The 22,038-nt window shown below is 35.5% G+C and overlaps 1 protein-coding gene across 4 annotated transcripts in view; it reads right to left on the bottom strand.

Annotated features, from left to right (window-relative positions):
* The window catches only part of ppfibp1a (PPFIA binding protein 1a), a 17,404-nt gene extending 7,265 nt beyond the window's left edge, over window positions 1–10,139 (bottom strand). For 2 of the 4 annotated variants that reach the window (XM_016281600.1, XM_016281598.1), the window contains exons 1-9: window positions 9,290–9,453; window positions 4,911–4,992; window positions 3,925–4,130; window positions 3,213–3,302; window positions 2,926–3,039; window positions 2,680–2,790; window positions 1,940–2,053; window positions 1,253–1,370; window positions 411–472 (exon numbers count right to left, since the gene is read on the bottom strand). In XM_016281600.1, the coding sequence (XP_016137086.1) occupies window positions 411–472; window positions 1,253–1,370; window positions 1,940–2,053; window positions 2,680–2,790; window positions 2,926–3,039; window positions 3,213–3,302; window positions 3,925–4,130; window positions 4,911–4,974 (879 nt within the window). In that variant the 5' untranslated portion in view covers window positions 4,975–4,992; window positions 9,290–9,453. Of the gene's footprint in view, window positions 1–410; window positions 473–1,252; window positions 1,371–1,939; window positions 2,054–2,679; window positions 2,791–2,925; window positions 3,040–3,212; window positions 3,303–3,924; window positions 4,131–4,910; window positions 4,993–9,289; window positions 9,454–9,947 lie in introns of those variants that run through there. The other 2 variants (XM_016281599.1, XM_016281601.1) reach the window with 2 other exon arrangements.
* Between the last annotated feature and the right edge of the window lie 11,899 nt (window positions 10,140–22,038).

Genomic DNA, 22,038 nt, shown 5'->3' with positions numbered 1-22,038 from the left:
TCGGAGCGGGATCTGAGCGGGAATTGGTTCACGGTGAGCGTGAGCGGAATATTAACGGAGCGCTTGCTTGTGCGGTTAGAGCGACTGAGCAGAGCGCACGTCAATAGAGCGGAAAACGTAGCGGAGCGTTACGTCCAAGAATTTCGTTACAAACAGTAAACAATTAGGCCTACTAGAGAAATGTTATGTCGGAGCGGGATCTGAACGGGAATTGGTTCACGGTGAGCGTGAGCGGAATATTAACGGAGCGCACGACCATAGAGCGGAAAACGTAGCGGAGCGTCACACCGCTCTGGCAAAGACTAATTAATTAGAAAGATTACTGAGATGGTTTAATTAGAAACCAAAGTATGTGAAATAATGTGTGTGCTGGCAGGTGGTACAAAATAGCAGGACATCATATTGGTTACCTTCTCTTCATTAGCTGCCTTCAAAGACTCAACAGCACTCCTCATTCTCTTCACCTCCATGTCTGAACACACAAAAACAACTCCAGAAATAATATCTTATGGCATACAACCACTAAACATTTCAGAACAAGACTGGGGCCTTTGATACAATTTTATGTCTCTGGAATCACTAAAATAAACACCCCAGAAACTGCATACTCGTCATTTTGGAAGTAAAGATGATTTGCAGTCAAGAATAAATATTGTGAGACAATTCAAGCACATCTAGCAAACCAGAGTTATAAGAGAAGGGGAGTCTGCAGCCAAAACCAGGTCACCATCAATCAAAAAGCGTGTCTAGACGTGTAATACAAACCTTCATATACCTCATACATTCCAACACAGTTTTTCTTGAGCTTACAGTGTGCTGGGATAGTTTCTCCTTTATAACGCAAAAATGTTTTTGTTCCCGTGTCATGCATTTAAGAGTGGATTTAATAGCTGCATAATGTGTCTCTTTAGATAGTGTTCACAGTGGAGTCCAAAAGTCTACGACTAGTCACGTTTTCCCCTCATCCACCATATTTATGCCAATCAGCATAAACAATGATGGTGAATACAAAAACACATGAACAGATATTATAAAAAAACATTGATATTTGAATTTTTTACAGATCACAAGTTCAAATAAACCAGATCAAATCTCACATTTACATACGTAATCCACAATGCACCTATTCACCTTCAGTCAACTACTTCCTGTACATTACTACATTATTATAAATTAGATTTTGCATCCCCTCAAGTTTCATTTCAAACTGACTTTGGCATGTTGTTGATAGAGCAGAATGTTCATATTGTACCTTTCTCTCTGCTTTGTGACCGTTCTGTGTTTGGAGCTTCTGACATGGCCTGGTCCTGAAGTCTTGTAAGTGCCTGTTCACTCTCCTCCAACAGCTTTTGTAGTGATCTCAACTCCTCCTAAACAAAAAAAACAAACAACACAATTAACGCTCCCAGGACATTCCAGAACTAAAAATAAGCATGCGCCGACCCCAAATTTACTTAGCTCAAATTTACTTATCTACTAATATAGCATTATCAAGAAAATAATGTGAAATGCCATTTCAAAGTATGCAAGAAACAAAACATCAAGAAAAAAAAAATCAAGAGTAAGAGACATGATTTTTCATGAATCTGTCCAGCTATGTGAATTTGTCCCCAAATTTACTTAGCTCAAATTTACTTATCTACTAATATAGCATTATCAAGAAAATAATGTGAAATGCCATTTCAAAGTATGCAAGAAACAAAACATCAAGAAAAAAATCAAGAGTAAGAGACATGATTTTTCATGAATCTGTCCAGCTATGTGAATTTGTCCTGATTTGAGCATGTGGATAAAGTTAATTAGCTTGGCACATTCCAGTGGCTAGTCATGAAGGTTAGGGTGAACTACACAAGGATTTCTCTGTGTGGTTAAGTGATTCATAGACAAGTGCTTGCTGTTACACTTCACTGCCGTTAATCTTATGTTGTGTAATTATCACCTGACCATGAGGCACTCGTACTTTGGAAGAGTTAAGACATCTCTCATACTCTTGTCTCTCGTCCTCCATAGAAGTCAACTGAAGGCGCATGTCTTTCACATCGTGATAAAGACCCTAAGGAGAAAGACCATGATATCTATAAGTCAAAGAGTCAAGAAGAATTTTGTGAATTGTAATGCTAAATGCTTTGAGTTTTGTTGGATGAGTAGGCCAAAAAAATACCTCAAAGACACTAACAAAGTGGGGAAAAAAAACACTGAAACTGAGAACAAAGTTATACTTAAATGAAATCTATATTTTCATCTAACACAGAGGAAACCTAGCCCATTCTTTTGGTCCACTGTGGATTTCTGGTTTCTGAAACTTAAACTCCCCTTTGGGCTCATGCAAGTGAGAGAAAACTGAATGGGTCCAGTGTAGTCTGGACTTAAACGGGGCAAAAAAAGCTTTATAACAGGAAATGGCTCTGGCACCCTGTGCTTTGCTCTCACCCTCTGCTGGATAAAGCTGGGGGCTTAAGCAGCAATGAAGGTCACTATGGAAACCACAGGGTGGTCAAACCATAATAGCCAGGTTTAATATCATTAAATGTTCAGATTGTCAGTACAGTTCATTCTGTTCTGCAGTCAGAGCACTTTTAAGGTTCTGATTAATGACTGGAGACTGCAATTATTAGGCTTGTGGGACTCTGTGCCCTATGAAATTTCACAGTGGTGATGGTGCAAACATGTGCTCCTTACCTCATTTTCTCTGCAATCCCCCTCTGCAGCAGCTAGCTTTAGTTTCAGACTTGATACCTCGGTCAGCAGTTCCAGTTTCTCCGTCTCTAAAGCACTTCTGCTAAGCAGCTCCTACACACAATTTACATATTGGTTTACATTTTTTTGGATATCTATTCCTTTAATACGGACCACCCTTACAACAATGTGTCTTAAATGCAGTGCACTTCTGTTATTGGACATAAGCCTATAAAAGAGATCACACACCTGCTGTAGTAACTCTTCTGTAGCATTCAGTTTCATGCGGTGTTCCTCAAGGCTCGAGTCTAGGTCCCTTATTTTTTCTCCTTGAACTTCCACCTGATCTGTCAGAACACTTACCTGGGGGATCAGAGTGGATACTTATTGAGTTGTGTGTGATGCGTGACATTTAGAATCTACAATTGCTGCATTCAAAGTGACAGATAAAAGGAAAGCCGAGGCACACAATTTAAAATCGGACAAGAAAATCCCACACAACCCACAAAGTCTCTCGACTTGGTTTTACAACTTACCTGGAGCACTAGACATTCTTTGTCACTTTCCAAGCGAGAGAGTCGCTCCCGGTAGACCAAATCCCCTGCTGCAGAACCATGGCCATTGGTCTGGAAACATAAACAAATCCTCAGAGTGTTACATGTAGTTGTATTCTACATTAAACATACATGGAAACACATTTCCAAATAGACACACCAGATTTACTGGTTGTGTGGTGTGACACATATCGCATTTTTGAAATAAAAGGCTCTGAACAGGCAACAAAATGCAGTGAAATGAACTGAAATGACCATATTCAGTCAAACGCCAGTGGGACCTGAAAAAGAAAATCACATGCTGCCATCAGTGAGTCATGTGGGGTTCATACAGATGATACTCTGCTATATGAGATGCATGTGAACGTTTTGCTGCCCAGGAGTGGAAATTTCACAAAGCAAGTATGCTTCAGGTTAAATATGGAAAAAGGGGCTGGGGAGCTGAAATGTGCTTAACCCAGATGAATCATGACTGGAGTTAAGGATGGAAAACGCAAAGGGAGAAAATCTTACGTTAGACTTACAAGCACATTATATGAAAAACAGTCAATAGTATTTTCCTTAGTAATAGTAATAGTAATTTCTGCATCAAACAGCTTACAAAACTTCAGCAAAAATGCAAATATTATTTTAAAAGAAGCTTTATTAAAGCTTCCTATTTTAGCCTACCAATTGTTTTCTGATGAAAACCCACCAGTCGGCTTTGTAGCCACTCCATCAGACCCTCAGCTGTGGTTTCAGACACCTGACTGCGCAAACTCTCCTTTTCCTCGGGATCCATCAAGTCCAACGCAGCCCTCAGGTCCTCCAAGAGGTGCAGCACCCGAAGGCTGCCCAGGAATGGTGAGGTTGGTGACTGACAATCAAAGAGGCCATTGGTGTAATTCATAGCCTTAGAACCTGAGTGCAAATGAGGATCAGTGAAGGAATTTTGGGATGAGTCAAAATTACTGGGTTCCATGTACAATTGAATAGACTGCTATATAGTGCACAAACCGAATAGACTACTTCTATTGTTATATTTGTGTCATTTTTTTTTTAATTGTGTGACCGTGACTGTGTGGTTGTATTCCCTAAAAATGAACAGAAAATGAGAGTGAGTAAATGAATGAAATTGAATTCTTGGGTGAATTCACTTTAAATCTGAATGTTTTGCTGTAGCTACTTTCAGCGCTTTCCAAAACAAAACACAGGTTGGATGACTGTGACCACACTGCTCGGGTGGCTTATTGTCAGATGATGTAAACAGTGGGACGTCCACTTCCGTAATAACAGAGTGAATGGAAAAGCATAACCTTCAAGAGACTCACTCTTGCTCCAAGCAAAGACATTCATTTTTCTCTGATGCGTCCCTGATGTTCCCAGAGATGGACAATATTGTGGTCGCATACTGAATAAGCATTAGATTTCATCAGTGCTGAAATAGTGGAAAAGCCTTGTAATGTCGCTCACTGCGCATACTCTCAGTTCTCAAAAATCTGCAGAAGCACTCACAGTGCAGATTTATTCTCCTTGCAAGTTTACGTATGTGCATTGACCCTAAAAATTCTTTCAAATAATTTGCGTCTTTTGTTTTAAATAAATGACTACACTGTTGATTACTGTAAAACTGCAAATAAACAAAGAAAAGAAGAGAATGAATCATTTTTGTATATAGTATTTTTCATTATTTAGTTGTACCTGCAATGATGCCATCCATCTGCTCCAGAGCAGCTGCCAACATTTCACTCGCATCGCACATCATGATCACCTTTCTTGAAACCTGCAAATGTGACATTTAAAAGTAAGCAAGGACATTGCTCTAAAAAATATTTTTTTAAATCCTGCTTTCCATCTGTCTGATGTTCTCTCTCCTGTCTGGCACTAGTATGAGGCGTTTCTGTCCCACTATGCAGAATGGGAGGACTCATGTGTGGGATAATGGCATGATTCTCCCAGGATTTTTCTTCACTGCGAGTTGGAATGCTTGGAATTCAAGACCTTCAAAACAAAGTCCCACAGGATTCATGTCCAGCCAGTTACTGCCACTGGTCTACATCTTGACAGAAGCTTCCCTTCTCCACCCACCAGGTTGGATCCCTGAATTAATATTTCAAAACTAATTTATATTAGCAAGGCAAATTAAATCTAATAGACGGCTATACCTCACTTAACAACACATGTCAAAACATGCATGAGCAGCAGCTCAAATTTGTTTACAAAAAATCATACCACAATCCTTAAGGTATGCAAGACAGTGTTGTTACTGTTAACTAAAAATAAACTATTAAAATAATTTTCAATAGCAAGGCAAATTAAATCTAATAGACGGCTATACCTCACTTAACAACACATGTCAAAACATGCATGAGCAGCAGCTCAAATTTGTTTACAAAAAAATCATACTACAATCCTTAAGGTATGCAAGACAGTGTTGTTACTGTTAACTAAAAATAAACTATTAAAATAATTTTCAATCATTCAAATAAAGCTGAAATAAATTAATTTAGCAACTAAACTGAAATAAGCTGAAATAAATTAAAGCTAAATATTAAAATGATTTACTAAACAAAAAAACTAACAAAAAGGGAAAAAATGTTAAAATGGAAATGTAAAAATAAGCTCATACAGAATATAAAGTAAAATATTAAATTTCTTTAGATTCTACAAATATTAAGAAATAATACTAAAATAACATTGATGTAGGAGGAAGGTCAAAGATGATATTTTTTTGTGTTTAAAATGTATTATATTGCATTTACTTATTTAACCATGATATTTCAAATTCTAATAAATGTTCACATTATGAATACTTTAACTTGTAGGCCAATGGATGTAAAAACAGAATACATTGGTCTCAAGATATCCTCCCCCACCCCGACACTCTTTTGAATGTGTATGGATTTTACAGCGGTGCTATAAAGGGGGATGAACACAAATTAAAAGTTTTACTATGCAAACTACCTAAAAATATATCAAAACTAAAAAAAAATAATAGGGAAAATACAAACAAACAACTACATCAGTTGTTTAATGGACAACTAGTAAACCATACTGACTCATCACATATAGGACTACACTGCTGGTCACAATTACAAGCTAAAACAGTGGGGTATCCTACTTAATTTTGTTACAGACTGCAAGAGAGCTGGAACTCTCAACAACTAACACAGAGGTCTTTGTTTGTCCATTTACCACGACCCGGAGAGAAAGAACACCGAAACAAGCTACATTCTCATTCTAACATGAACCTATTCAATTATGACCTTATCTGATCAACGAGGACCGCAGAAAGGGCAAGACCAGCCCACATCACTTCACAGTTTTTATGTAGCAAGAGGAGCAGACCAAGGTTTTGTTTATGGATATTAGATTTCGTCGGGTCAATGAGTCCTTTGTATACATCACTTGTTCCAAGCAAATAAAAGCTGTTTTAGAGCCCAAAGACCACATCAAGCTGCTGACCACAAAACATCAACCAAATCCTCACAGAAACTTCAATGATGAATGAAAGTGCTAAAATAAGTTACAATCTACTGGATTTGAATTGACATTCAGATCCATTACCACCTTTAGAAACACTGGCCAAAGTGGAGGTCCGCCCAGCTTGAAATCCACAGAATTTCCAGTTACTTTTGGCAAAGAGAAAACATTCTCCACATCCCTGGAGGGAAAAGGAGCTGTATTTAGTCAGCTGCCTGCATCACTTCCTATGGGGAAGCCCTGGATATCTGGCAGTTTCTCCAAATAGTGCAAGTGGAAAGTCTGAAAGTGAATATTTGCTTACTTCAGAAGAGTTAATCAGGGATGTAATTTGACCAGTTTAAGATTATGAAATCAGAAATCAATTATATGACTCTCAGATCCTTCATACCATATATGATTGTGTGTCACATAATCTGCATGGGAGAAATTTGGGGTCTTATATATATATATATATATCCAATGATTATGTTCATGTGCTCTATATCTTTTCTGCATTCATATTCTGACCCAACAAAAGAAACTAAGCTCAAGTATGACACACATATTGTGTTTCCATCCACTCTGATGAGAACAGCTCTGATCTGTTCTTTTCACAGATATTTAGATTTTCCATTTCACGAAGCCTGGACGGAAAACCATATGGATAAAAGCGAGCCCCTCGTGATAGTGTGGAGTGATCTTTGGCTCCAAGTACACTTTTGAACAATACTTTCCAGTAGTAAACACAACAGATTTTAATCAGTCGCAAATGGACTGAGGAATTACATTTCCATACGGAAAGACGGGAAAAAGCAGTCGGGTTGATTTAATTGGCTGTATATTTAGTCTCAGCCAGAGGCCCTGTGTGTACCATGCACCAATCACTCCATGACCCAAATGACCAGCTTCATCGAGAACCTCCCCCTTCTCCCAGATTCCGGAAAAACTCCTCCAGATGTGGGCTCCCTCCCTCTCACATACCTTCACAATCAGCACTTCCTCCAAACATAGATATCGTACATCCCGCCCTCAGGCCAAAGCACCGTCAAGCCCCTCATGCAAATTAATTCAAGTGTTCTACTAGTAAATATACAATAAATCAGCAGACCGCATATTGCCTTAAAGGGATGTTAACCAAAGCACTGTAGGAGGGACGGTCGTGACTAGCTGGCTTGGTGCCCAGACAGTACAAAGGTAGAAGTCGTTTTGATTTATTTACATACTCTGACATTGGCCAGATGTGGAGATAGGGGATGGAGTGCGGGTAATCTGAAAGAAAAACAACCCACTGCCCGTGCCGTTATCCAGGCTGAGCCTCGTCCCAAATTCACCCAATCCCTCAGATGGATCGTGCTACTGAGCTATACGCTCTACAAACACACAGATGTGACACATATGTGGCCCTCTGCATTAAATAAGCTCCTAGTGGCAAAGTCCCATCCACAACTAATCATTCGGCTGTATGTTGGAGTGTGCAAATTAAGATTTCTGCATAGAACATTTTGCTTTGCTTTGAGTTCCTGAATGAAAAAAAGCATATCTCGTATCACTTGGTTAAAGTGCTTTTGAGCAGCATTCCTCTTAAAGAGGAGTGAGCCGTCAGCCGATAAAGACCAGAGACACATCACTCCCCGTACATCAGAATTTCCCAACCATTTATGTCTAACGTACACCCACAGGCCCATCAGTAAAGCCCTTAAATCGACACAGTCCAAAAATGTGTTCTTATTCACTTTGCTTCTGTGACTCAACCCTGCACTTACTGTGTGTGATCACATGGCGTATGATAGATTTGCCTTTTTATCCCAATCACAACAAAGTTACATAAACATCATTAAAATCTCAAAAACAAATGGCTGCACTGATAATGCTTTGATTCTGACATTTTGTAGCTCGTCTGTGGTTTGCTCAAATTAATACAAGGAAACATGTGGAGGACAAGATAGGAAACATCTGACACACACTTCAAGCCTGCATGGGAGCAATTTGGGGTCTTATATTTGAAGAATTAAAAAAAATAATCCCTGATGTCATAGCTGACCTTTTCCCACTGTGAAAGGCCACAGTTCCACCCTGGAAGTTACAGTAAACACAGCTCCAGGTTTAAAGCCTTTACAGCACCAGGTTAAGACAGTCCTTTTACTTTGTGTGCACAAACGACCAACTTCATGACCAACTTCAGATTTAGGATTCAGTCACACAACCAAAAGTCACACCCACAAGCAAATTCAGCTTCCACAAATTCACAAGAAAATAAATGTGATATTGTCCAACAAAAATACACATTCACAAGTTAAAAAAAGAAAAAGTTACTGTAGCTCATGCCCAAAAATACCATAGATCTCTACGTTAGTTAATCTGTTATAAAAGTTAAAAAAAATAGGGAGTTTGTACAAATGCACTCATAAAATGTAACATTTATTTAAAATCTTTGGAGTCTAAAAGTATAGTTAAGAAAAAAGACAACGAATGAGTAAACAGAAAAAAAGGGGAAAAAACAAGCATAGAAACATCATTCTAACCATCTTAAAACGCGTAAACGACTCTCAGGTGCTATACAGATGAAGCACATTAGCAGTGTTTAATCGCGGTATCAAATATCGTAAATGGCTTACCTTCTAATGTAATGAGAGTCCTATCGTTATTTGAAATGATAAACTTCCTTCAGCAGACGTTTGTGTCAGAAATCAACAGATATTTCCGAGCGTCCCTCATATTAATGTTTTGAAATGAAGTTGAGCGCGACTCCTCCTCAGAAACAGAGAGCAGCGGCAGAACTTTCGGACTTCAAGTTCTTTTACTTTGTGTGCACAAACGACCAACTTCATGACCAACTTCAGATTTAGGATTCAGTCACACAACCAAAAGTCACACCCACAAGCAAATTCAGCTTCCACAAATTCACAAGAAAATAAATGTGATATTGTCCAACAAAAATACACATTCACAAGTAAAAAAAAAGAAAAAGTTACTGTAGCTCATGCCCAAAAATACCATAGATCTCTACGTTAGTTAATCTGTTATAAAAGTTAAAAAATAGGGATTTTGTACAAATGCACTCATAAAATGTAACATTTATTTAAAATCTTTGGAGTCTAAAAGTATAGTTAAGAAAAAAGACAACGAATGAGTAAACAGAAAAAAAGGGGAAAATAACAAGCATAGAAACATCATTCTAACCATCTTAAAACGCGTAAACGACTCTCAGGTGCTATACAGATGAAGCACATTAGCAGTGTTTAATCGCGGTTTCAAATATCGTAAATGGCTTACCTTCTAATGTAATGAGAGTCCTATCGTTATTTGAAATGATAAACTTCCTTCAGCAGACGTTTGTGTCAGAAATCAACAGATATTTCCGAGCGTCCCTCATATTAATGTTTTGAAATGAAGTTGAGCGCGACTCCTCCTCAGAAACAGAGAGCAGCGGCAGAACTTTCGGACTTCAAGTTGAGAGTTGTGCGCCCTAGTGCGCATGCGCCTGCTAAACCAATCACAACCACAAAACCATCCAACATCATTAATTACCTCCACAGAAAACTCAGTAAAAACTTATATTTTTACGTGCATGAGCCTTCAGTGTTCTATTAAAGATTGGTAACAATGCAATACAATAATACCTCCACAGAAATTGAATTAGTGGGAAGAATAGAAAAAAGAGGGTCCAGGTAATTGGTCAGGCATGATTCCAAAACAATAATCATCTAATTAAACTATTCCCTATATATTTTCAACATCTGTGAAAGTTTATTTCTCATTCTCTGAGTTCTCATTCAAATCAAATTAAATTAAATTATTGTTGCTAAAACGAATGCGGCATATCACGTGGTAGCCTGTTTATTTCATCTGCTCAGACTAATCACCGTCGTTTGTGATTGCCAAGGACACATTCAATTAATATAATTTGTCATTTAACTTTTAATTAATCAATATATCCCTTTGTTATAAGCAGATTGATATTTTTGGACTAAATAAATAAATAATAAATAAATAAAATCCTCCAGTTAGAGCTTTTAAATCCATTGCGTTTACTTAATGTTTTGCTTTATAATAATTTTCATTAATAATTCATTATTAAATATACAATGCTAAGAATCAAACAAAAAAGTGACATGATAAAGTATATGAATTAACACGTTTACCTATGTGAATATGCACAAACTAGTATTATAATAAAATGGTAAGTAATGCTTGATGATGTTAGTAATGAGAGTTACTAAAAAGGTTTCCCAAATTTTCTTATATGAAGTCATCTGCATAGAAGCAAGTAAAAGCTCCCGGCAAACGGATAAATATCGCCCTCTTGTGGATATTAAATATTTTTAATATCTTTTTTCAATTACAATATAAGGTCAAGAATGTTATACAAGTTATAGTACACAATGTCACCACATTTCCCATTTAATATCCTCATCTTATATTTCCCTACTGTTGTCTTCATTATCACATACATATTATTTTCAAACACTTCGCACTAGATGGCAGGCAAATGCTAGGTTTTTTTTTTTACCGTAAAAGTTTGATGAAACAGCTGTTTGTTTCTTTCTGAATTAAATTCATTAACTTTCTACATATGTGACTGCTATTAAAACCATTATTTACTAAGGGATCATATCATAATTCAGTTTCTGTATTTAAGTTATGCCTTGGATGCTCAAGGTAGCTAAAACATGACCCTCTGTCACCAGAGTGTTCGAAAATTGTTCACTGAAAAAAATGATACTAATTTTTTTTTTAAGGTAAATGGTTGCAAACTATTTATTTTAACTACATTTAATAAAAAAATATATATGTTGAAAGTTAGTCAACTAAATGTGTTTATTTAAATGTAGCTAAAATAAATTGATTGCAACCACTTACCTTAAATGTTTTTTAGTAAATTCAATGAATCATTTTTTTTCAGTGCTTTTCCTGGACAGACCCATGATTTTAGGATTTAAAGAGATTTGCTGGTCCATCTTTACAGTCCAAACCCAGTGATTTATTGTCTTAAGACACTGAAAAACAGCACAAGTGAAGTTACTTCCACTAACCTGTAATATCTGGTCTATTTTCTCTGCCTTTTGGAGCGAGGCAATTCTGTTTCCATGGCAACCAGGCTCACGGGGAATCATTTTAGTCCCTTTTCCTCAATGGCACAAACAACCAACTTATTTTGCCCACTGGGGCACGAGATATACCCGGCTTGGGTCAAGTTGTCACTCTTGGAAAAGTACAAAGTGTACTGTGAGGAGGCATTTTTAATCCAACTCTGAATGAAACCAAACCAGTGACTCACTGTGTCCAAAGAACACTGAGAACTCACATTACAGCAGACACCCCACACCGAACCACCAACATAAAGGGGTTTTTATGTAATAATTTTCCCTTACAGGTGTCACAGAGATGAACTTTGTTTATTTCATTCACTGTGTATAAGGACACAGCATGTTAATTAGCGGGAAGGAGACCAGCAATCTCTTTCTCTCACCTGGGCAACTGCATGGTACCACTCACCTCAGTGCATGCAAGACTGTCGTTTTCCCAGAAATAGAACACTTGTCCGATGCCTGTGATTAAAAATATACACACGCAGTGGGAATGAAGAATATGCACAGAAGTCAAGTGCACTGAAAGCAGCTGTGCAAATTAAGCTATAAATATCATTTTGTTTATTTCATTATTATTAATGTATTATTTGAATAAAATAAAATAAAATTAAATTCTTTAGTGCTGCTCAAACATTCAGGCAGTGGGAATTCAGAATGCGTGCAAAAATCAAGTACACTGAAAGCCACCAGTAATATTCTTTTATACAAAATGAGCCATTAATAGCACCAAATGTATTTATTTTATTTAAATAAAATGATTATAATAAAAAATAAAATTATTTAAATAAAATCAAATTGAATAAATTTAAATTATTCAGTGCTGCTCAAACATTCAGGCAGTGGGAATGATGAATGCGTTCAAAAAGCAAGTCCACTCAAAGCCACAACTCATTTATTTGCACAAAATGAGCTATTAATAGCACCTTATTAATTTAATTGTTAATTGATTATTTATTTTTGAAATAATTATATGAAAGAATGAATGGCTGATGTGAAACACAAAAGAAGTTTTGAAATGTTGTTTTAGACCGCATTGACTTTTGTTGTATGAACAAAAACTGTTCATCAGAATAACTTTTTTTTATGTTCTGCAGAAGAAACAAAGTCATACAGGTTTGAAACGACATCAGGGTGAGTAAAAGATGACAGAATGTCTATTTGTGGGTGAACTGAACTGTCCTTTTAAAAACCTCATTGAAAAAAAAATGACTAAAGTCTTCAAATAGCCTTTCATAGTATGGAAGGCCCTGCCACATTCAGTAATTATCTATGGTTGCTGGGAGCCAGTAACAAGGAGTCCATGGCTCAGCAGGGGAATCATGTTAGGGGAGGCACTTAGTGACACCTAGTAAAGAAATGCCCATAAAGTTGCTCTTAGTCAGATAGATGAGTTGGATCTTTGCCTCTATAAGAGAAACACAGTTAAATTGTTCATTTAGAGTCAAGCTTCTTCATATCCCCGAGGTTTCCAGTTCCATTATTCATTCATGCTCCTGCACACTTTTGTTTTTCCTCTCTAAATACTCACTCTGAAGAACTTCAAATGTTGTAGAATGTTCTTAGAAAAGAGATTATTTTTAGAGGAGTTCAAAATAAGCACACCGAAGCTATGACGTTGTTTACTTATCAAAGGTCCTTGTTTGTCGTGAGCGTGCTGGGGTGGAATTGCTGATAATAATGAGTGTATAGTCTTAATGGTCATTCAGAGTAGTTCTCAGACGTGTTCCAGCTCTGGGTGACTCAAGCAGTGACTCATGCATGGATTGGTCTGCATAGGATGTCACTATAGCAGATGTTAAAGCCTCAATATCTCTCTTTTTTGCCAATGGGTTGAAAAATCATATTTACTTCATTATTTTTTAAAAGTAAACTACTTGAATTGCTGTCAATTAAAAGGATATTTCACTCAAAAATTAAAATGTGCTTAAAATGTACTCAACCTTAGGCCATCTGAGATGAAGATGAGTTTGTTTCTTCATCAGAATGGATTTGGAGAAATTTTGCATTGCATCACTTGCTCAACAATGGGTCCTCTGCAGTGAATGGATGCCGTCAGAATGAGAGTCCAAACAGCTGATAAAAACACAATAATCCACACGAAGATGTGTGCTTGTAATATACAAATCCAACATTAACCCATTGGTAAACATTTTCTTTTCTTTATACCTTTCACAAAGTAACCCAGCATAAAAAGAATGACAGCATAAATGGACAGTCCCTCCATTTTCATATTTTATTTTGGGAGCTATGCCCAGCTAAAAAATAATGATATATGCATTGCACATCCCTGCTCTAACAGGTCGCCTATATGGCTGAAGGATAATGGCAAAACAGCTCATGTCTGAATAATTCAATTGAGAAGCCAATCTCTTAATGCTACATGAACACTTTACCCTTTTTTTCTTACTGATGATAGCAAGACAGAAAAGTCCTTGTACAGTATGTAAAAAGCCATTTTATTTTGGGTGCACAAAGAACACCTAGTAACTAATATAACCAGACAGAGATGCCTGTTGCTAACAACAACAAAAACACTCTTAGAACACAAGAACATTTATATTTATAATTATGTTTTGCAATGGTTTAAAAGAAAGAGGCTGAGAAAAAAAAGTTGTTAGCATAAAAAAGCCATTATGATCTAATGAAAACTTCAAACTAGTAGTTCAAATTTCTGAATGTCAAGGGACATAGTAAGTGTTGAGATGCCGAAGCATATATTCAAGCATGTTCAACCAAAAATCAACCTAAAACATGCATGAATTGTGAAAACTAAGAATAAATGTGTTAATAACAAAGTGCATGTAAATTATCCTTCAAAAACTGTATGCTTTCTTAGTGATAACAAGCAATGCCGCTGCTTCTTTAGTGCTAATTCCTCTTTAATTTTTTTTAATATTCTTTGTTCATCAGTCTCCTACACTTCTTTCGTTCAAAACAGCATAATACTTTTGTGATAATAATGATTTGTCCTTTGAAATAAACGAGGTCGGTAGACAGTCTTTCAGACAATCTCCCGTCTCTTCTGCTCCGCTACTCTGTGTAATTACATAATTTCTGATGATGGCAATGAATAAAAGAATAAAACTGTCTACATACTTATGTCACGTCAAGCTGCGGACCCTGTTGAGATTTATAAGTTTGATCCTCTATTCATTATTTGCTTTAATAACTTTCAATCTGTTTGTCTTGAAGTTAAACAGTAAGTAATGTCAATCTAATGAGAAACTCAATCAATTAAACGCATGAAATACAGTCTTTCCTTGGAGCTTTTAAACACAATATGCTGGCAAAGAGACCCATTTATCTGCCTAATTACCACACTGAAAACAAAGATACACACAATTGTAAAACATTAACACTGACGCATTAATTAATAAAGTCGTTTTCATGTAAATGAAAGGAATTTGATATCTTATCTTATGCTGTCTGGCCCGGCCAAACCAAATCACTCCTCGTTTTCATTCAGCCTGAGTTATGCAAACTGACATTTCTGCATGATAAATGTAATTATGCTTACAAAAGGACTCGCATTAGACCACCTGTTCCAATATCATATCACTTATTAGTTCAGTTGTCAAGCCCTCCAACAAATGACATTGTGAGAGAAGCTGTAAATCATGTGTAAGTGGCTAAAGAGCCGAGTGGAATTTACAGAGGTCTGTTTCACGTGGGCATGAGCTCAGGTTGGTTAACGCTTGACTTCAGCTGTGTCTAAAAGCTGAAACTGATACCTTCAAAGCAATATCAGAGGCAGAAAATAAAAAAGTACATGCAAATCTTGTTTAGTAAGATGTATTTAAAATAAATGAATTTAAGGACATTAATTGACACATGCACAACATTGCTGCAAATCAGCAATCTATTGCTGCAATAAATCTAATATTTATTTTACACTTTATAAAATAATTTGAAATAATTAACATTTGTTTAATTGAACCTGATATAAAATAAATCTGTAAAAAAAAATCTGATTTACATGTAAGATAGGAACTTCTGTTCTCTCTAAGGACTTTTTTTCACAAATAAAGACATTTCTAAACACACATGAATATAAATAACAGTAAATGCAGTAACCAATAGTGTGCATTGGGAATCACATTTTCTCAAATAAAAATCAGGTAACATTAACTATGTACAGGCCTACTATACTGCAAATTTTCAGTGTTGTCAAAATAAAAGTCCCACTTCTGACACAAAACAGTCAAAAAGGAAAACTTAATGCCTGACAAAAATATTAACAATGGAAAATATAAGCCCATGTGCGGTATTGACCTTGGTGACAGTATAGCATTTGACCCACAACTTATGGTATCCCACAATCCTGTGTGTGTGATTTGGCAGTTGGTGAAAAGAATAAAAAATGTGTCTATATTATTTGTTCATAAGTCTCTAAACTTAATCATACTTATGTGATAATAATGATTTAAAATGACAGTCCTGTGTGTGTGGTTTGAAAGTTGGTGGAAAGAATAAAAATGGCGTCTGAAGGAGCAATTGAAAGTTTTTTTTTCTGATACGTTATCACTTGTGATTATAAGTTAATTTTAAGTCATTTTAGATCATTAAACATACACTCTTAAAAATAAAGGTGCTTTAAAAGGTTCTTCACAGCGATGCCATAGAAGAACCATTTTTGGTTCCACAAAGAACCATTCAGTCAAAGGTTCTTTTAAAGAACCATCTGTTTCTTGCCTTTTTATAATCCAAAGAACCTTCTTTCGCCACAAAGAACCTTTTGTGAAACAGAAATGTTCTTAAAGGTTCTTTATGGAACCATTTAGACAAAAAGGTTATTCTTTGGCATCGTGAAGCACCTTTATTTTTAAGAGTGTAAGACCTTCTTTACTTTAAGAGGTATACTTTCACACACAAAATACTGCCTTTTTATACATTTACTGAATAACAAGACCTTTGCACAGTTTTGTCATTGATATTGGAATCGAATATGCCATCAACCATTCACAAGCATCCAAACTAAATGCCTTCTTTTAACAAGTGTTGAATTACTGCGCTATTGATCCTTACTGAAATGTGTTACTTTGAATGGCATGATTCATTACAGAAACTGTCAAAATAGCAGCTTTTAATTTTCGTGTAAGCCTGGGAACAGGTGATATGGGGCTCTGTTTGATGAGAAATAGACTTGATAGTGATTTTCTGCAGAGAGTGTTCGTAAAGCATAATCCTCTTTAGACATCCCACATTCTCCTGAAAAAACAATGTGAAACAAAAAAAAAACAGCACCCAACATGAGGCTCCTGTGTAAACGTTTGTTGTGTTTAACGACTGCAGCCGATTATGTAACAGCGCTGGATGCTGTTTGGCGCCTTTGAAAGGAGATCAGTTGCTGGTGGGGGGTACGGCAAGGAGCTGACTGTCTGTCAGTATTACATAATTCTTTTAACCAAGATCGTTATATCCTGCTCAAATGCTCATTTGAAGTTATGTCAACATATCAACCACCTTGAAGGTTAACAGTTACATAACGACGGATCTGGCTCACCTATAAAGGCCACAGATCCAGCTCGCTGCTGCATGTGTATGAGCCAGAAACACTGAACTCGCTGAACCAATTACATTTCTACCGTCTATGGCTTGGGCACAATCCCAAGTTTAAAAATCTAATAATGCAGTTGAACTAAAAACACACAAACACACACACACACACACACACACACACACACACAGAGAGAGAGAGAGAGAAAGAAATTACACAAATCTATCAACAAAACAAAATGCCAAAGTATGCAGTAATGTGATGTTTTATAGTTTAAAGTTTTATAATTATTGAGAATAAGGAATGCACTGATAATACAAATCTGGCTATAAATGAACTAATGAATTGTATACATTGTATAGTAAACAAAGTAAAATAAACAATTTATTTTATGTTAATAACCAATAAATATCTTAAATTAAGAATATTTTGAGTAAAAAAATGAAAGTAAAAAATAAATAAATGAATTAATAATATCAATAGTTTTTAAATGATACATTGAAATTAGGTATCACATAATGAGTAAGAAAAATGGATTTTCATATTAAGATTGGTTAAAGATTGCATTTAATAGTGCAAGTAGATCAAATGTAAAAATGTAAAAATAGATGAAAATAAGCATGAACCATTAACTATCAACTGATCACGATCATTTAAAAAAATAATTGGAATTGGCTGGAAATCAGTATACTCCCAATATATTGTGCAAGCTTATTGACAATTATCATTAAAAATAAAGAGCAGCTTTCATTATCTTTTGACTATCTGATGAGCAGTGCTGAATAACTGAAGATCCTGATTCTAAGGCATGTTTATCCTAGGAAAAACATTTTGCGAAATTTAATGAAACTTCTCTTATAAGTGGCAATTTGCATGTTCAAGGTTAGGTTTGATTATCCAGATTTTAAGGCAATCAATTTGCTTTTCAGCACAAATAGGCATTTATGCTTTGAAGAAAAATATCAAATTTGCAGCAAACAATTTTGAAGCAGAGATGATGTTCACTGACCGGTACACGCAAACACATTTCAAGCCATGATTAAGGCTTGTTGTGACCTATGAAAATAGATTGGGGGTTGGAAACGAACACACTACGAAAATTAAAAAATCCCTTTCAGTTTTTAGATTTAATAATATGTATCTCTAGAACTACACATATATGACCGACCTCAAACAATGAGATGTACTTGTAATCTCAAAGTCAACTATACCACAAGACAAGACTGTTGTCAAGCAGGAAAAGGTCACCCATGTGAACGCTCGTCAGCGGCTATGCTAATATTGTGCCAAATGCTTTGAGGTCTTACCCAACAAGAACTTCATAAAGGTCAGGCCGCATCTAGACATCCTCAGCATTTCGTCTTCTTAACCAAATGCCAGCAAAACAAACACATTTTTGATTATAACGTGATATTATGACAACATCAAAACATACAGATATCTGCATCTGCATCTGCATATACATATGCATTGCACACAAAGTAGCACACTTGATTGAAGAGGAGTGGCAGAAGGCATGAAGTGCTTTTGTTCCCTGTGTTGCTGAATATGGTAATGAATTCAACCCTCAGTCTGTCTGCCTTGCACTGCAATCCCCAAGTCTGAACCGTAAATCTGTCTGAAGAATATGCTACTGACCTTCAAAAATCAACAAACTATGGAAAGTTGAAGTGGAAAGTTTCCATATATCATAAGAGTCTCTCAATTAGTATACTTGATTGAGGAGGAAGGTGTGTGTAATAATTCAGGGTGCATTATTTTTATATATGCCATTGTAAAATAATGTCGCTACTGATTCACTTCAGGAGACAAGCAATCATTTATTTTTGGCAGAATGCAATGATGATGTGATTTTTTATTTATTTAGTTATTTAGTTGTTGTAGTTGTATGATAACTTCTCCTATTCTAGTTGAATCTGGAGGCAACCATATAAGTAAACCACTAAAATGTCTCTTTATTTGAGCATCTGAATCACCCAAACAAAAGCCAATGGCATACCCAGTGGCCGAGATTATCTGTATGGTTGACCAATGGCAAAAATGATTGAGAAAACTTGTTTGTTACACTATTTCATATTATATATGTATATGTGTGTATATATAGGCATCTATATTTAATAACATATTTATATTTAATAATAATATTTAGTAATATTCAATAAGGATTTAATAACATTATACACACCCAGAAGTCTCTTATGCTGTTTTCTATTTACATTTTTTTTTAAATTTGCAATTTATTCCTGTGATGGAAAAGCTGAATTTTCAGCATCATTACTCCAATCTTCAGTGTCACATTCTAATATGATGATTCGATGCTCATGTAACATGCATTTGGTGTCATTTAGATCAATTTAATGCAAAAAAACAAAAAAGAAACTTATTTTAGTTTCATAACTCCAATTAGCTTTTATAACTAATTATTAATCATGTTGCTTTGTAGCACACACTGTGTCAACCGCTGAAAAGGGTGTCCTAATAATAAAAATGTGCATATGGTGGAACACCTTTTTTAAAACTGTTTTTCACAGAAGAGAACAAAACCCAGCTTTCTGAAGTAAATAATACATTTCAAGGCCATTAGAAAGACTTTATCAACTCGGCAGCGTGCAAGCCGTCCTCCCTGTTTACGAGGAGAGAGAGAGCACTTAGTGACTGTGCCACTTTGAAACCTTTTCAATATCCCTTCCGGCCTGGTTGTCCTTCATTACTCTCAGAAAGACACTCAAACTGACAGACATCAGGACAGATAAGTGCACACACAAATGCAAACATCTGTGTTTTTCTGTTCTTTTTAGTAATGATCTCTTTTCTCTTTCTTTGTTCTTTGTAATCTATTGACTGCTCCAAGTTCCCAAGCACACACACACACACACACACACATGTCTGGTCACATACACACACACACACACACACACACACACACACTTTTCTTTACTCTCCATCTTTAAGAGTTTCTTTTTTTTTTGTACTTGGTTTTATGTGTGAAAGGTTGTAAAGTAAGAATTTTGACAACTTAGTCCATAAAGCCCTCATTTAACACTCTTACACTTTTCTCCCATTATGCCCTTCTGTGTGAGAGAACAGCTCTAATGAGGAAGGTACCATGCTAAATGCACATTCACCGAACCATTCATGACCTACTGTGCATCCAGCATCAGCTGCACATAAATCCTAGCAAGACACCTAAACCTGCTGAGTCTTACACATCATATCCAGAGGGCAGAGCTGGATTCTGCTATTGGCATTCTAAAGGCTTTTAATGTACATTTGTGGCCATATTGGCACACTTGAATTTCAGTCATACAATGCAGTTGGACAACAGAACCCTTCAAATCTAAGAGTTTGCAAAGTCTGAAAGGTTGCAAAGCAGAAAAGATCATGAAAAATCCTTCCAAAGAAAAATGGACCATTGGCAGTTGAAAGGTTTAGGTTACTATAGGAAGTTCTTAAAGCTGAAGTATATACAGTTATTTATTTATTTATTTTAGTGCTGTCAAACGATTAATCGCATCCAAAATAAAAGTTTTTCTTTACATAATATATGTATGTGTACTGTGTATATTTATTATGTATATATAAATACACACACATACAGTAAATATTTTGAAAATATTTACATGTATTTACATGTATATATATATTCTTATATTTTATATTATATATAAATATAAACATAACATATTTTTCTTAAATATATACATGCATGTGTTTGTATTTATATATACATAATAAATATACACATTATACACAAATATATTATGTAAACACGTGCTGAAATGGCGTTTGGTCTCGTACTGTATCGCGTACCTTGTCAGTGTCGTGCGCTTTGCTTGGCCATTTGTTGGGATAAACAGGAAAGTGTGTCCAGCTGAATTCAATTTGAGTTTTGTTAAACGAATTAAAAAGAAGCTTAGTTTACCACGGAAGCGGTCGTGTGAAGACCGAAGAGTGTAAAGACCATCGACTCTACCGTGCGACTCCACCGGGCAGGACACCGGCAAAGGACATAAGTATCGCTTTTTATCTCTCCTCTTTCCACTTCTGTTTCAGTTTTTTTATAATCTAGTTCTTACTATGTGTCAGTAAGTTGTTGTTATTTTAGCATGTGTGTTTGCCTCAGTGTTATTTTTTTAGGATTACTGATTAACTAATGTACTGTGATTTGTATTAGTTATCTATTTTAGTTTTAGTTACAGTTGTAGTAATGTTGTCATTTTATTATTTTTTTTATTATGTCTATATAGGCTTTTTATTAAGTTTTACTTTTATTTATTTTGAGTTATTTCAGTACTTCAACATACAAAATGGAAATTAAATTATATATATATATATTTAATGTATTTATATGTATATGTATATGTGTGTGGCTGTACATACACATATGTAGTTTTTTTGGTGTTTGGCTTAGTGTTATGTTAGAATCATTATTATACTCATTCCTTTTGTTCTTTTAATATTTTTGAATTGTTTTTAGCTTTGAAATGTTGTTGTATGCATTTGTCATTTTTATTTAATTTATTGTGTTTTCTTAAATGTGTATATATATAGTATTTATAGAGTTTTAGCTTTTAATTTGAATTACTTTTACTTATTTGTAAGTCGCTTTGGATAAAAGCGTCTGCTAAATGACTAAAAGTAAAAGTAAACAAAAACGTTTATTTTGGATGCGATTAATCGTTTGACAGCACTAATTTATTTATTTATTTATTCATTCATTAAAAATTAATTTAAATGATGATGATGATAATAATAATAATAATAATAATAATAATAA

The sequence above is a fragment of the Sinocyclocheilus grahami genome, unplaced genomic scaffold (genome assembly GCF_001515645.1).
Source record: "Sinocyclocheilus grahami isolate Dianchi unplaced genomic scaffold, SAMN03320097.WGS_v1.1 scaffold151.1, whole genome shotgun sequence".
NCBI lineage: Eukaryota > Metazoa > Chordata > Actinopteri > Cypriniformes > Cyprinidae > Sinocyclocheilus > Sinocyclocheilus grahami.
This window is presented reverse-complemented; position numbering and strand designations above follow the sequence as displayed.